General features: G+C 36.6%; 2 protein-coding genes and 1 pseudogene across 2 annotated transcripts; 2 read left to right on the plus strand and 1 right to left on the minus strand.

The window, feature by feature from the left end:
- Window positions 1-256: 256 nt before the first annotated feature.
- LOC145636230 (magnesium-chelatase subunit ChlI, chloroplastic-like) lies at window positions 257-2576 on the plus strand. The gene is made up of 3 exons (XM_081687730.1): window positions 257-482; window positions 590-714; window positions 1323-2576. The coding sequence occupies exons 1-3, from the start codon at window positions 380-382 to the stop codon at window positions 2370-2372; spliced, it is 1278 nt and encodes a 425-aa protein (XP_081543856.1). The 5' UTR covers window positions 257-379; the 3' UTR covers window positions 2373-2576.
- Window positions 2577-3346: 770 nt separating this feature from the next.
- Window positions 3347-5250, plus strand: LOC145635150 (protein PELOTA 1 pseudogene; annotated as a pseudogene).
- A 325-nt stretch (window positions 5251-5575) lies between these two features.
- On the minus strand, window positions 5576-6340 carry LOC145637175 (transcription factor TCP17-like). Its single transcript, XM_081688662.1, has one exon. The coding sequence runs from the start codon at window positions 6338-6340 to the stop codon at window positions 5576-5578; it is 765 nt and encodes a 254-aa protein (XP_081544788.1).
- Window positions 6341-16611: the final 10271 nt, after the last annotated feature.

Genomic DNA, 16611 nt, shown 5'->3' on the forward strand with positions numbered 1-16611 from the left:
GTCTAATCGTTGTACATAACTTGTAACGGAGGTAGTAATAAAATTGTAACAAACTTATACACACTAATATAATGATCAGGTAACTCTCAACCAATCGACTCTCAACCAATCGAGTAACTCTTGACTGATTGAGTAAATCAATTACTCCCTATGAAAATCGGCCCATAACCTATGATTAGTTTTTAACCCTCACATGATGAAAATAAGAAAGAGGCCAAAAGCAAAAATCATCCAAAAGCTATCCCCTTATCTGGCCTTATCCTATGCTAAACCCAGCCAATAACCAGTCACTTCTCAATTTTCATTTCATGATTTTCATGGTTTAGCCTTCAACACCAACACACTCTACTCCTCCACTCCAGTCTTCCTTCCCACTGCCATGGCTGGATTGCTTGGATCTTCCTCAACTGCACTCTTTGCTTCTCGCCCTCTTTCGTCTTCCTCCCCTAAACTCTCTTCTTCCACCATTTCTTCTACCCCTGGTATTTTCTCTCTCCTCCTAATATGAAGTTTTGTGTCTTTATTTTCTTGATTTGGTAAGAATTTAAATGGGGTTTCTTTGTTAATGCTGGAATTTTTGTTTTTGCAGTTGTTTCTGGGAAATTTAATTGGAGAAAATTCTATGGTGGAATTGGGATTCCTGTGAAAAAGAATAGGTCTCAGCTTCAATTTTCAGTGTCAAATGTTGCCACTGAAATTAATTCTACTGTGCAGGTTTGATTCTTTTGTTGTGCCATTACATATGATTTCAATTTTCATTATTGGTGTTATTGAATGTGACTTTAATTTAGTGCTATGGAAAATTTGAAGGAATTAATCATCATTTTGGGTGTGAATTAGCTTGAAATTTTGATTTTTGTGGTTTATGGGAAACCAAAATTGTAGTTGAGACTAAGAGATCCGACCCCATTACCTCCCCTAAATTTAAATTTGAATTTGAATTTGATTGATTGATTTTATACTAAATATATTAGGGTATTGTTTTTCATAAGCTATATGAGTTATGTATTTAATGTACTTCGTATTAAGTTGGGAATTTATGAAATAATCACGGGTCATTTGGTGATAATATATGCTAGTGTTGCACATTTCTATTGGAAGTGTGATTGAATGCTTGGATCATGTTCATAGACCATAATATTCCTTTAATGTTGAATTGAATGGGTATTTGTTGAATTAATTGATATAAAATTAGAGATTATTGGTGGTGTTTAATATATTTGGGATAGGTAGTTTGATTAATTTTAAGCTAGAAATTGACATTTCTTGTTTGTTGTGATAAGAAAAGTTTCAGTCAAATTTCTAAAATTGTTATTATTTAGGCTCCAAGGGTTGCAACTGAAAGCCAAAGGCCAGTTTATCCGTTTGCGGCTATAGTCGGGCAAGATGAGATGAAACTCTGTCTTTTGTTAAATGTTATAGACCCTAAGATTGGTGGGGTGATGATCATGGGTGACAGGGGTACAGGTAAATCCACTACTGTTAGGTCGTTGGTGGATTTACTCCCAGAAATTAAGGTTGTTTCTGGAGATCCGTTTAATTCTGACCCAGAAGATCCCGAGTTGATGGGTGTAGAAGTAAGAGAAAAGGCCATAAAAGGAGAAGAACTTGCTGTTATGTTGACTAAAATTAATATGGTTGATTTGCCTCTAGGTGCTACCGAGGACAGGGTTTGTGGGACCATCGACATTGAGAAGGCTTTAACTGAGGGAATTAAAGCGTTTGAGCCCGGACTTCTTGCTAAGGCTAATAGAGGAATACTGTATGTTGACGAGGTTAATCTTTTGGATGACCACTTGGTGGATGTTCTGTTGGATTCTGCTGCTTCAGGGTGGAACACTGTGGAAAGAGAGGGAATTTCCATTTCACATCCTGCTCGGTTTATCTTGATTGGTTCAGGAAATCCCGAGGAAGGAGAGCTTAGACCTCAGTTACTTGACCGTTTTGGTATGCATGCTCAAGTTGGAACTGTAAGAGATGCTGAGCTTAGGGTAAAGATTGTTGAGGAGAGGGCCCGCTTCGATAAGAATCCTAAAGAGTTCCGAGAGTCTTACAAGGAAGACCAAGATAAGCTAACAGACCAGATTACATCTGCTAGGAGCAACCTTTCTGCTGTTCAAATTGATCATGATCTCCGTGTAAAAATCTCTAAAGTCTGTGCTGAATTGAATGTTGATGGTTTGAGAGGTGACATTGTGACAAATAGAGCAGCAAAGGCTTTGGCTTCTCTTAAGGGTAGAGATAAGGTGACTCCTGAGGATATCGCTACTGTTATTCCCAATTGCCTAAGACATCGGCTAAGGAAGGATCCTTTGGAGTCTATTGATTCTGGTTTACTTGTTATTGAGAAGTTCTATGAAGTATTTAGCTGAACAATGCATATCCTCTTTCTGCCATTACCCTATGTCCTTAAATTTTGTCTACGGCTAGTAAACTATGCTTCTTTCTAAGTGCACGCGATTTCTGACCTGAGTGAAAAATCCAATACTGTAATATTGTTGATTGAAACACATTCGGAAATCTAGGATTCAAAGTTACTTTATGAATATACTTCGTATGAGATTCTAAGGGATCAATCTATTGTTCTGCCTTGTAAATGAATACTGTCATACTGCTTGAAGATACCTCATATCTTAATCTTTGCTTCTTGAATTGTTCCTTAAGTGCAAACTATCGTAGTGCATTGAAACATACTCATGTCAAGGAATTCAGAGAACTCATGCCTTAGTTTTAGGTGCTGTTCACCATTTCTTTCTAGCAATGATCTTTCTTTCTTCTCTAAAACATTTCCTTGTTCTTCTCTTTCGATGTATATCCTGTATAAACCAGTGTTTTTCGGTTTTGATAATAAGGATTTTACTCTTGTTAATCTGTTCTATAATTCCATGAGCCAATCATTTAATTTGGAAATATGTTGCTAAGAAAATTCAGATTTTGGCCAAATTAGTTAGGAGTATGTATATGACCCAACCGCAGTAGCAAAGATCAATCCCAATGTCCCCGGATCCTCGCATAATCCAACCCTCCCTTTATCTTACACTTCTGATTTCCTGTTATTAAAGCTGATCAGATTCCAAAATTGAAAGATGAAGCTCGATCAGCCATGAAGCCCATGATCAATCTTAGGGCCTGTTCTCTTACGTTGAAATTCAATTCAATTCAGCTCAGCTCAGTTCAGTTCAGCTCCTAATTTCCTTCTCTTATAAAATATTCATTTCAGTTCAGCTCAGCTCAATTCAGCTCAGCTCAGCTCAGCTGAGTTCAGTCAATGAGAACATACCCTTAGAAGTGTGGTTGTTGTCTACCTAGTTAATGCAGTAGTTTTCAGAATTGGGGAAACATTTGGACAACTGATAAACATCTCAAACGACTGATTGGGTGAGTTGCAAATATATTTACGGTATGAATGAATTAGAATTTTTTCCTGATGTGTTTTTTATCAACACTTGTTTTTCTCAATATGATTGTTTTTTAATATGTTAGTCTTAAATTAATCAAACTTTTTTCGGGTTATTTTTTTTTTCATTGTTTTTAAAATTAGAGTAGATTAAAAAAAAAAAACAAAACAAAAGTCAACAATTGATATAATCCCAATGCTTCCAAAAAATAATACGAAGTAGTAACTACCTTCCTTATTTAAAGTGGTGTATTTGTTGGAACAATGTTGCAAATCATAGAAGAAGTCAAATTTTGAAAAGATAAGCATTTTTATTTTTTATTTTTTATTTTTTTTTTTGTTTACGAAGGCAAAAGATAAGCATAATTTAAGAGCGTAATAATTAGAATTTCTATGTATATTTAGGATAATTTATGTTAGATATCAACTATAATTAGGAAGGTTTTTTTTTTTGGAAAATAAATTTGGAAAGTAAAATTTGTAAGGGTTATCTACTTTCCTTGCGGTCCAAGATATTGTAGCCTACAAATACTTATGTTCAAAAGAACCCTGATTCGTCAACAAGTGTAAGAATTTATTTTTCCTTCAAAATATCACGATGAAGATCGTCCATAAGGATGTGGTTCGTGGCGGCCCTGGCAGCATAAAGATGATTCCGGAAGAAGCAGAAGATCTGTGGGTTGCATACAATTTGATTGCTGAAGGTGATCATGTTGTAGGCGTTACTGTTAGAAAAGTAATGCGAGAGACGGCTTCTAGAGGGATGGATGCGGAGCGAGTGAAACTCAAGTTAGAAATCAAAGTTGAGGCTGTGGAATATGATAAAGAAGGTTCTGCTTTACGAATTCGAGGCAAAAACACTTTGGAAAACGGGTATGTAAAGATAGGTGCGTTCCATACGATGGAACTCGAGCTGCAACGGCCTTTTGTCCTGAGGAAGAATGACTGGGACTCCTTGGTGTTGGATATGCTTAACCAAGCAGTTGATCCTGCTGCGAAAGCTGATCTGGCTGTGGTGTTACTGCAGGAGGGACTGGCACATGTGCTCTTGGTTGGTAAAAGTGTGACCCTTACGTGTGCTCGAGTAGAGGCCTCGATTCCTCGTAAACATGGACCTGGTATTGCAGGATATGAATCTGCCTTGAATATGTTTTTTGAAAATGTTTTACAGGCTTTCTTGAAACATGTTGATTTTAAGATTGTCCGGTGTGCTGTTATTGCAAGCCCTGGATTCACTAAAGACCAGTTTTACCGTCATTTGTTGCTGGAAGCGGAAAGAAAACAGATGAGATCTATAATAGAGAACAAGTCACGCATAGTTCTAGTGCACACGACTTCAGGATACAAGCATAGCCTAAAGGAGGTTTTGGATGCACCAAACATAATGAATATGATTAAGGATACAAAAGCCGCCCAAGAGGTCCGTGCCCTAGAGGACTTTTTTAATATGCTATCAAATGATCCTGATCGTGCTTGCTATGGTCCTAAGCATGTAGAAGTTGCTAATGATCGGATGGCAATTCAAACACTTCTTATTACAGACGAGCAGTTCAAGAATGCTGACATTGCAACACGAAAAAAGTACATTAACTTGGTCGATTCAATTAAAGACTCTGGAGGAAGTGTTCATATATTCTCGTCAATGCATGTCTCAGGGGAGCAATTGGCACAGCTGACTGGTATTGCAGCAATTCTTCGCTTCCCTCTCCCTGATCTGGATGATATTGAAATGTGAAAAATGTTGAACCATTCGAAAATCATCTATGCACTGTAAAAATTGTTGCTGAAAAACGTGTACTCTAGTTCTGTTACTGATCCCTTTGCTATCAAAGACTCAAGAGTCTTTGTAGTTGTAACTATTGTCAAGTTGATTTAAGTTCCGGAATATGATTCATTAATTCATGTATCATCCCTTTGTTATTGATGATTTTGACTATTTGTGTTTGTAACCTTTCTTTGTATTATTTTTTTGCACGAAAAGAATGTGTTGCAATGTTTAGTAATATAAATCTGTTATTAAAGCATTTAAACTCACCCAAAACCTAAACAAAAAGTTTATGAGAGCAGAAAAAAGAGCAGTATTCATTAATTTGATTGGCTTTTGGCTAAATGCACAATTCAGGCTGTAATATCCATGGGTTTTAGTTAAGTATTACAACTGTTAAGCTTCATTAGAATTTAGAAAATAGACCACTGTTCAGAATCACTGAAGGTTGATGTGCAGTAGCCAGGAAGACAAAGATTGAGTTCCGGATCACTTATAGGTGTGTGAAACGACGAAGATGATTCGTTGTTTGGAGCTTGAAAAAATAATGGCTCAGAGTTTGATATAAATGGATGCTCACCATATTTTGAAGTAAATTTGGAGTTGAACATGACCATTCTTGGATTCTGGCCCTTTTTCTCCATCTGCTGAAAAGAAGGCAGACTGCTATGCTGTAGGCCTAGAGGGGTTGAGATAGTTGGATGAGCAAAATTTTCTGAGCTGTTTTCCATTTGAATGCAAGGCAAGATCATGGAGCTGTCCATTGTACAATTGTACATTGATATGTTGTCGTACGAGTTGTGGAGATTAGGCGCTCCATAGTCTTCTCGGCTTGACATACTTTCTGGTAGAGAATCAACCTGGACACCGGAATCTTCTCTACCTGACATACTTTCTGTAAGATAATATTCACTCTGGTAAAAACTGTTTTGAGCACCTAAGTGAGTGAGGTGCTTAGATTGTTGTTGGAAAGAGTTGTCAAATAGCTTATCAATTGAACCTTTGGCCTTACTGATGAGCCAATCGACTGCTTCAGTAGCACGATCATAGCCAAGTCGATCTTGAACATCATAAAATTGAATAGCAATGTCTGCTGACAACCGAATCCTCCTATCTCTCGGACCTCTGGCTGTGTAGATTTTGTTGCTGCGACCCTTTCTTGCTGATGTTGTTCTCATTGTACGTTTATCTTGCATTTCAATAATTTTTCCTGCTGAATCATTAATGCAATGTAGATAATTAGCAGTTTAGCACTCTTCTATTCATAGAAAAGATGACTAATCACTCATCAGCTTCAATCTCAATATATATACATTTATATGTTCCCGATTCTCTAACATAAATGTTACTGGTACTTCACATAACTCTTACTGTTTTCTCAATCTAGCTTCTACCCTTAAAGCTTTTAAATATAGATAATACTTAGACTCTTCTACCATGCTGAATTAGTACTCGAGTCAACGTGTGAATGCTTTAACAAAATACTCAGCATTCCTATTAAACTTAACCAAAACAAAATCTAGGAAAGAACTTGAACACAATTCTTTAGATATCTTGGCTTTTGTAGGCTGTGACAAGATATAATCAGTAGGGATAAGTAAAATGTTTCTCGGAGAAAAATAAAACAACGAAAACAACCGAAAACGAAGAGAGTTGAAAAAAAAAAAATCTCTTAGCACATAATGTTTGAACTAAGGGGAACTTGTGGTTAGTTGACAAGACAGTTTCATCTAATATATCTGACAGAAAACAGTTTAAGTCGACAGTATTAAAAGGCAAAGTTCAGTAACTAGTACCTTGTACCCTTCTTCTAGGAGTAGTCAATTTTTAAGCAATCTTCAATTTGAAGCATGATTCATGTGACATGGGCTTGGCATATTGAAGATTTTAATTTATTGATGATATAAACTTTATGTTGTGGAGGTTGATTGGCAGAATTCTTTTTTGGGTCTGACTGAAATGACAGTTCTGATTCTGATTAGTGATTACTGCATTCTGTTATTTTTACTGTTAGTAATTTTTTCCCTCTTGTATTCCCTCAACAACTAGGGATGGGCATATGGGTAGTCAGAATAGGACTCGGTTTGGGCCAATTCAGTACTTATCATATTTGAGTGTTGAGTTATTCAGCTCGGTTTTAGGCCAGGTGGGGTCTGTTTGAGTCGGGTCATATTTTTCAGTTTTCAATTTTTTTTTAATATGGTAAATTAATCAATGTTATTCAGGTTAATTTCGGGTACAGATAGGATATTTCATATAAGATAATCGAATGTGAGTCAATTTTGTCGGGTCCATCACCAACACACTACCAACAAGAAGAAAAAAAAGGGGAAAAGTTCACTGCTATGCTTTAACTTTCAGTTATAAGCAGTGGAGCAAATTTGATGTTCATTAAAGGGAGATTCCTAGGTACATATGAGAGTGACATCCACAATAGCACCATGTGAATGTCCTTTGTTGCTTGGCTTAGGACGAAGGGCGTTTGGTACAGCACGCTTGTCGGTTGCAGGGAATGAATAGAGGAGAAAGATGCACTTTCTACAGCTGGAAAACCATATTGCTGTACTTCCAATACTGAAGGGAATTAATAGTGTTGCCGGTGTTGCTGTGTATGAGTGCATGTCCTTCTTTTTATTCAGACAATTTTTCGTTGCTCACTTTAATTTACTGTAGTAGATTATCAGGCCTGTTTCAATTTCAAATGTGTGCACAATATATATCACAAAACTCACAAGGTTTACTAATTAATGTCATGCGCATACAATACACTGATAGCAGCATAGCTGGATTAGCTGCTGTAGCAGCAATGCTTATGCTTGACCGCGGTTGAGTCCAGAAGCATCGATCAAGCTAACGAGCTTCACTCGAGCCATCGGTCAGCAAAGTCTCGTACATGGTTATCAATAATTGTGGTATTGTAGGGAGGACCAAAGTTACAATTTTAGCTTGAATGATTACGTTGTACGTTTATGTGGGGTTATGATCCTCCCGCGTGTTACCTTCGTCCAATGTCCAATTCCTAATGTTGCTGTTTGCTCTAGTTTTGTTTGCTTTGTAATGCATAATGATGACCAATTTCCAAGCTTCATCATCAGTCAATACCCTCTTTTTTTACTTGTAATTTTAAAGTGATTAAAGGTCCATCAGAAACTTCATTGCTATGCACACTTTCCACACAATATATGGAAATTTTGTTGGGAATTCCATGTGACAAAATTAAAAGCATATTTAATAATTCAGAGCATACCATACTCTAACTAATACAGATTCAGGCCGATCATACTTTATAGTTAGTGTGTTATCAAATTTTAAACCCAATATTCTAAATTTCTAATTAAGGTGAAATAACTTTCTTACTAGCTAATCCAATACTTTGTTAGTAACTTTTGATATACAACTTGTTTTATATTACATGTTACTTATTTTGACTACTTGCATCTACTCATATTAATTTGGCCCAGTAATTGATGTTGCATGCCACAGAAAAGTAAACAAAGTGACTAGTATAGTAGTATATAATAAACACCATTTTATTTTTATTTATTTTTTTTTTTTTTTTGACAAAGAACACCAAAAAATTAGTAGTATATAATGTGACAAGTATTTTATTATCCATTAATTCTAAAGGAGGTAAAGGTTAAAGGTAGAGCTGATCAAAATTAGCCCGATCTAAAAATTTAGACGGATTTTGGGTTGCTTTTTCTAAATTTATGCACTCTTATATATACTACTAAGTTTTTTTTTTTTTTACTTTTCTTTTTTCCATTGGCAATGTTCTCCTCAGCATAATATTTGGTAGAGATAAGAGGCTAGAGTAGTTGGCTATTTCTCCAAGAACATTCTAGGGGTCGAATCTCACCAATTTTCAAGCTTGAGGTCAGGGGTCGAATCTCACCAAGAACATTCTATGAGGGATTTTTCTTACACCCCCCTTCTAGAATGGTCCTTCTCTTTACCTTAAAAAAATACATAATACTCCTTCTGTCCTTTTATTAGAGTCTCAGTTTTCTTTATTATATGAGTAATAAATGTTAGAAATAGGACCCTATTAAAAGGACGGAGGGAGTATTTGGTAAAATTTGTATGCTTATGCCCCCCCAACCAAAAAAAAAAATTGAACTTTTGGTTAACTAGACTAATTTTCTTTGCAATACTTTATTTTTGCATAATTTAACTTGTTACTCTCATTTTACTTAATTTGCCAAAGCTTGTTTCTAATAAGTTCAGGAAATTTAATTATGCATAATTTAACTTGTTACTCTCATTTTACTTAATTTGCCAAAGCTTGTTTCTAATAAGTTCAGGAAATTTAATTAGTTAGACCCTTTTTTATGTTATTTTTGCTAAATTAAAACTATTATTTTCTCTTCCTTTTAGTAAAAGTTTTGTGTAGAACGGACTCGCGTGAGTCCGGTCATACAAAGAGAAAAAAAAAATTGAGGAAAAATAATCTTAATTGTTAGAAATTAGATAATAATAGTCAGATATTAGGTTATAAGTGTCAGAAGTAGGGATGTCAATGGGGTGGGGCGGGGCGGATGTTGGCCTTCCCATCCCCATCCCCATCCCCATCCCCGCGGCGGGTCCAATTGTCATCCCCATCCCCGCCCCACCGGGTACAACTCCAAAACCATCCCCGCCCCACTCCCCACTTGGATATCCATTCCCGCCTAATCCCCACCAAAGACCCGCCTAATCCCCACCCAAGATCCACCTAATATCCGTATCTCAAATAAACAATCTTACATAATTAATACGAATTATAAAATAAAACATTCTATACACATTTTTGTGTTATAATATAAGTGTCGTACAAAGTATTATAATTAATATTGTATTTCCTATAATTATTTTATAAATAGAATAAAAGTATGTAATTTTGCTTTAAAATATATATAGATGTGGGTATGAGGTGGGGATGGGGCGGGTACAACTTAAAATCCACCCCCGCCCCATCACCCATGGTGGGTATAGTTTTTATCCCCATCCCCGCCCCACCACCCGCCAAACCGAGACCCATCCCCGCTCCAATCGGGGATGGGGCAGGTCTCCTACTTGACTCGCCCCACTGACATCCCTAGTCAGAAGTTAGATCATAATGGTCAGATATTAGATTATACTTATCAGGTATTAGATTATAATTGTCAAATATTAGGTTTTAATTGTCAGAGTTTAAATTATAATGGTCAGATATTAGATTATAATTGTCAGAAATTACATTATAATTGTCCAAAATTAGGTTTTATATATATATATATATATATATATCAGATATATAATAGGTTAGTTTTGCCAAAACCCAGACCCTCCATTTCTCCACCGTTAATTCATCCAGTGTAGTACTGCACGCTGATAACGATGGGAAGACATTGAGGAGATAGAAGAGGAGATGAAGCAGAGAACAAAGTAGAAGGTAATATGGTATCCACTATAGTAAGAAGAACAAGAGCAAATTAAAGAAGAACAAAAAAGAAATTAGTAAAGTAATTAAGAAAAACCCACCATGTAAGTTTTAACAAGAGAGAGAAAGTTGGGGGGGGGGGGGTCTGTGAATTGGGTTTCTTCAATTATGAGAAATTGATGAATGAAGAACACGAAGAATTTGGGTTCTTAAAATCTTGTTGAATTTAGAGAGTAATGGGGTTTGAGATAATCGAAGCTTTTTCTGGGGCAATAACTTCAAATATTCTGTTTCAGAATTCAGAGTGACGATAAGTTTGAAAAGCCAGAAAAGGTGGGGGAGGGTCGCCAGCATCGGGGTTGGTTGGGAGAGAGAAGGTCGCCGGCAGAGACTGAGCAGTGACAGTGGGTAGGAGATGATAGTATAATCGGACTCATGTGAAACTGGACTCACACAAAACCTTCTCTTAATTTTATTATCATTATTTTTTTTAGTGCTTTGAGAGCCACAAGGGTTATTGACTATTTATTAGTTAGCTATTAATTTTTTTAATTTTTACCATTTAAAACTTATTTTTACTGAATCTCAGCATAATTGTTTTAAGGTGGAGAGAATAGAGCCTTTGTTCACATTATTTTCACTTATTTGTTTAGACAAGGGTTAATAAGATTACAGAAAATATGTTCAATTAAAAATTGATAACGGCAACTCAAATTCAATCTACATTTAAACTAAGGCCTTTTTTTGGTTCACATGAGGATATTGGGGAAGTAACTTCCCATAGGAATTTACATTTAATGGGAAATTTTTTGCTCTTATTAGATTATTTTTCTAGAAATTAAGCTAAATTGTTTGGTTGACACTATAGGAAATTGCATTTCCTGAAAAATTCAACTAAATAATTCGGAGCATAGCAGACTCTAAGTAATACAGATTCAGGAAAATCACACTCTATAATTAGTGTGTTATCAAATTTTAAACCCAATATCCTAAATTTCTAATTAAGGTAAAACAACTTCCTTACCATTTAATCCAATACTTTATTAGTAACTTTTGATATACAAATTGTTTTATATTACATGTTACCTATTTTGGCTACTTGCATCTACTCATATTTAATTTGGCCTAGTAATTGATGTTCCATGCCACAGAAAAATAAACAAAGTGACTAGTATAGTATTATATAATGGGACAAGTATTTTTTTATCCATCAAGTCCAAAGTAGGTAAAAGTTAAAGGTAGAGCTGATCAAAGTTAGCCCGATCTGAATTTAGACGGATTTTGGGTTGCTTTTTCTAAATTTAGGTATGCACTCTTATACTACTATGTTTTTTTTTTTTTTTTTTTTTTCCTTTGGCAATGTTCTCCTCAGCATAATATTTGGTAGAGATAAGAGGTTAGAGTAGTTGGCTATTTCTCCGATTTTCAAGCCTGAGGTCAGGGGTCGAATCTCACCGAACACATTTTAGGAGGGATTTTTATTAGAGTCTCATTTCTCTTTCTTATGTGAGTAATAAATGTTAGAAATAGGACTCTAAAAAAAGGACAGAGGGAGTATTTGGTAAACTTTGTATGTTTATGCCAAAATAAAAAAAAAACACTTGTACTAAACTTATTCGTTTTTATTGAACTTTTGGTGAACTACTAGACTAAGGGCCTGTTCCGATTGACTGAACTAAACTGAACTGAACTGAACTGAACTGAACTTATTAATTAGTGATTTTTAACTACGGATTAGTGATCTTTGATTATTTATTACTATACATATGTGTATATACAAATGTACATATTATTATTAATATTATTATTATTATTATTATTATTATTATTATTATTAATTATTGATGATTATTATTATTATTTATTGGTTATTATTATTAGTATTATTATTATTATTATTATTATTATTGTTATTATTATTATTATTTATTGATGATTATTATTATTATTTATTGATTATTATTATTAGTATTATTATTTCAATTATTATTGTTATTATTATTATTATTATTATTATTATTATTATTATTATTTATTGATTATTATTATTATTATTATTATTATTATTATTTATTACTTATTGATTATTATTATTATTATTATTATTATAATTATTATTAATATTATTATTATTATTATTATTATTATTATTATTATTATTGTTGTTGTTGTTAATATTATTATTATTATTGTTGTTGTTGTTGTTGTTGTTGTTGTTGTTGTTGTTGTTGTTGTTGTTGTTGTTGTTGTTGTTGTTGTTGTCGTCGTCGTTGTCGTTGTAATAAGAGCTTAAAAGAATGAAATTTGGTTTTATATCATTAGCAATATCATTAGACGTAAATTAAGAGTTGAACTGAACTGAACTGAACTGAATTTCAACGGAAGAGAACATGCCCTAATTTTCTTTGCCATACTTTATTTTTGCATAATTTAACTTGTTACTCTCATTTTAGTTTATTTGCCAAAGCTTATTTCTAATAAGTTCAGAAAATTTAATTAGTTAGACCCTTTTTTATGTTATTTTTGCTAAATTAAAATTATTATTTTTAATTATATTATCATTATTTTTTTTAGTGCTTTGAGAGCCATAGGGGTTATTGACTACGTATTTGTTAGCCATTAAATTTTTTTAATTTTTACCATTTTAAACTTAATTTTACTGAATACTAAGCATAATTGTTTTAAGGTGTAGAGAACAGAGCCTTGTTCACATTATTTTCACTTATTTGTTTAGATAAGGCCAGGGTTAGTAAGATTACAGAAGATAGTTCAATTAAAAATTGATAACGGCAACTCAAATTCAATCTACATTTAAACTAAGGCCTTTTTTGGTTCACATGGGGAAGTAACTTCCCATAGGAATTTACATTTTATGGGAATTTTTTTTTCCTTATTAGATCATTTTCCTAAAAATTAAGCTAAATTGTTTATATTGCATTTCCTGAAAAATTCAACTCGCCAAGGAAAGAGTTGGTGAGTAATTTCCCATGGTTTGTGGGAATTTATATGTCCTTTGGAATGACTATTTATCATATCATCCTCATCGCCTCTTCTCACAAGCTTCGGCTCTCCATCGTGGCAAAACTCAAATCCGAGTTTGCAATGAAAGACCTCGACATCCTCAACTCCTTCCTCGGCATCTCAGTCACTCACCATCCCAATGGTTTGTTCCTCTCACAGAAATCCTATGCCGAGGAAATAATAGCTCGGGCAAACATGTCATCCTGCAAGCCCTCATCTACGCCAGTTGACTCCAAGGCAAAACTAAGTTCCACCTCGGACCCCTGTTAACGACCCTACTCTGTACCGCAGCCTCGCCGGTGCCCTCCAATATCTTACCTTCACTCGCCCCGACATATCATATGCAGTCCAACAAATTTGTTTATTTATGTACGACCCTCGCCAAGAACATATGCAGGCTCTTTGTCGCATTCTTTGATATCTGCAGGGCACCGTAAAGCTTGAATTGCATCTCTACGATACCCCTCCTTTCTCTCGGCACTCATCTGCTACACCGACGCTCGCTGGGGGGGGGGGGAGGTGGAGCTGCCCTGACACTCGACGTTCAACCTCTAGATATTGCGTCTTCTTAGGTGACAAACTAACAACCTCATCTCTTGGTCTGCCAAACGTCAGCCCACCTAGTCTCGTTCAAGTGCTAAAGCCGAATATCGCGGTGTTGCCAATATGGTGGCTTAATCATGTTGGTTGCGCAATTTACTTCTTGAGTTGCGGCACCCAATTCACAAAGCTACGGTCGTCTATTGTGACAATGTAAGTGTGGTATACCTCTCGGGCAATTCCATTCAGCATCAACGAACAAAACATATCGAAATGGACGGATATACATTTCGTGAAGGAAAAGGTCAGCCGAGGTCAAGTTCGTGTTCTCCACGTCCCCTCACGCTATCAAATTGCTGACATATTCACAAAGGGGCTGCCACAAATACTGTTTGAAGACTTTCGTTCCAGCCTTAGCGTTCGATTACCTCCCGCTACGACTGCGGGGTTGTATTAGCCTATGTATCTGTGATGATGTATTTAATATCATTGTATAGTCGTTTCCTAGGTACTTTGTATATATATAGTACGCTAAGCTAATGAAAGGTCACATATCATATTCCTTCAATCATGCTTTCCTTATTTCCCTCCAACCAAAAACAACTTCATTTTAATAATCCTTACAACTCTACAGGTAAAAAAATTCTATTTTCAAGGAAATTAACTTTCAATCAAACAAAACCTAAGATTAGTAAATTTTTATAAGTTCATTTAAATTCAAAAAAAAAAAAAAAAAAAAAAAAAAAAAAAAAAAAAAAAACTCAGGTGAATAATATACATTGTTAACATAAGGTTCTCCTAGACTCCTAGTGTTTCGGGGGTTTTTGTCCCTCGGGAGAGTTACAACACTGAAACTGGATCCAACTGAGGATGCCTGTACCTGCAAAGCAAACGGACCGCCGGATGGTCGGTAGTCCGCCTCCGAAGACTAAGTCAGTAAATATTCAGAGATAAAACGTGCGGAAGTAAAGTAATCTGCTTGAATTCCAAGCTCAGGTAAAGTGCTGTGTGTTCCTTGAAAACGACAGCTCTGTGGTAAGTGACGTATTGTCTCGTATTGTGTGTCAAAAATTCTCTCTCTTTTTTCGTGTGTCGTCATAAATGACGTAATGTCCCTATTTATAGAGAAGAGTGTGCCCTCCTAGGATCTCGTGACCTAGGAGTTAGGTCACGCCGGTTTGCGGCGCCTCGGGATTTGGGCCTTAGAAGGCCGCCATCCCAGGGCCAATACCTGAGTGACACGTGTCACTGTGCCCAAAAGGATTCTGAAGCACCTTTTGGGTGACACGTGTCGCCGACTGAATGGTCCCTGCTGGACTTTCTGTCCACGTAGGACGGAGAAGAGTCCTCCCTCCACGTGTCATCATTCCGTAGGTCCAAATGGCACCTATATGGAGGACACGTGGCACTTTCTAATTGGGCCACTTGGCCGGGTATAAAATACCCAAATCATTTGCCCCTCACAGGGGACACGTGCATTGCACGCGACTCCTGTGACAGGTGTCAGTATCTGAGTGGTCAGATTCAAAAATTACTGGAGGGAAAAATTAGGGTTTTTACCCCCCTATAAATAGTAAGGTTTGACCCCCCTCGTGGATTCACACCTTGGCGAATCTCTGGAGAATCTTGGACTTTTTGACTTAAAGAATCTCAAAATTCCCTAAGCGTTTTTCAAGCATCCGACACTCGGCTACCAGTTCGACTGTTCTTTAGTCAACCAGGCGTCTTTCTCCCTTCTTCTAAAGGTAACACCTGTATTTTCTTTTTACTCTTCATTTTTTCTTTGTTTTCGAAAAAATGGTTCCCCAATTGCATGCGGCACGGCGTAGGATAGTGATCAGCCGGTCACCGGGGACGGCTGAGTCTAGAACTAGCAGTGCCGAATGCTTGGCCAAAGACCCTGCTTTGCGAACTTCTCCGAATCCGACCGTTTCCGTGTCTGTGCAGGACACTATGGCCAGAATCAAAAGAACAGCAAGACAGTGTAGCTCCGATGGAGTTTTCTACCATTCGGATGGGTCGACTGTTTTTTCAGACGGCTCAATAAGGGTGCCTCGAAGTGAGCTGTCGGAACACCCTGACAGCCCTTCCTATCTTCCTCCTACCCCCACTTATTACCATTCGCCCACATCTAGTGGAACTCCCAGTGATGGAATCCTGGGGGAGGCGGATGAAGAATATCAACCCGGGCCTTCTGGACAGGCGCCGGAAGAGAGTCTAGGGGAGGACCCCGCTGGCACCAGTCGGCGGTCCCCTAGCTCTAATGAGAGCTCTGATGACGAGTCGGCCTCGTCATCTTCTTCAGAAAATGCCTCCGTAAAATCAGAGGAGGCTAGGTCAAACATAGATTCTGCCAGAGAGTCCCTGGCAGTGGATAGAGGGGAAAGCTGGGCCGAGCCGAGTGCTTCCAGGCGCTTGGAGAGAGCCCCCTACTATCAGCATGTTCCGCCAGGCAGGCGGAGTGCCATGGCATCCGGCCTTGCCAAT

Source organism: Chenopodium album, chromosome 6 (genome assembly GCF_948465745.1).
Source record: "Chenopodium album chromosome 6, dcCheAlbu1.1, whole genome shotgun sequence".
Taxonomy (NCBI): domain Eukaryota; kingdom Viridiplantae; phylum Streptophyta; class Magnoliopsida; order Caryophyllales; family Amaranthaceae; genus Chenopodium; species Chenopodium album.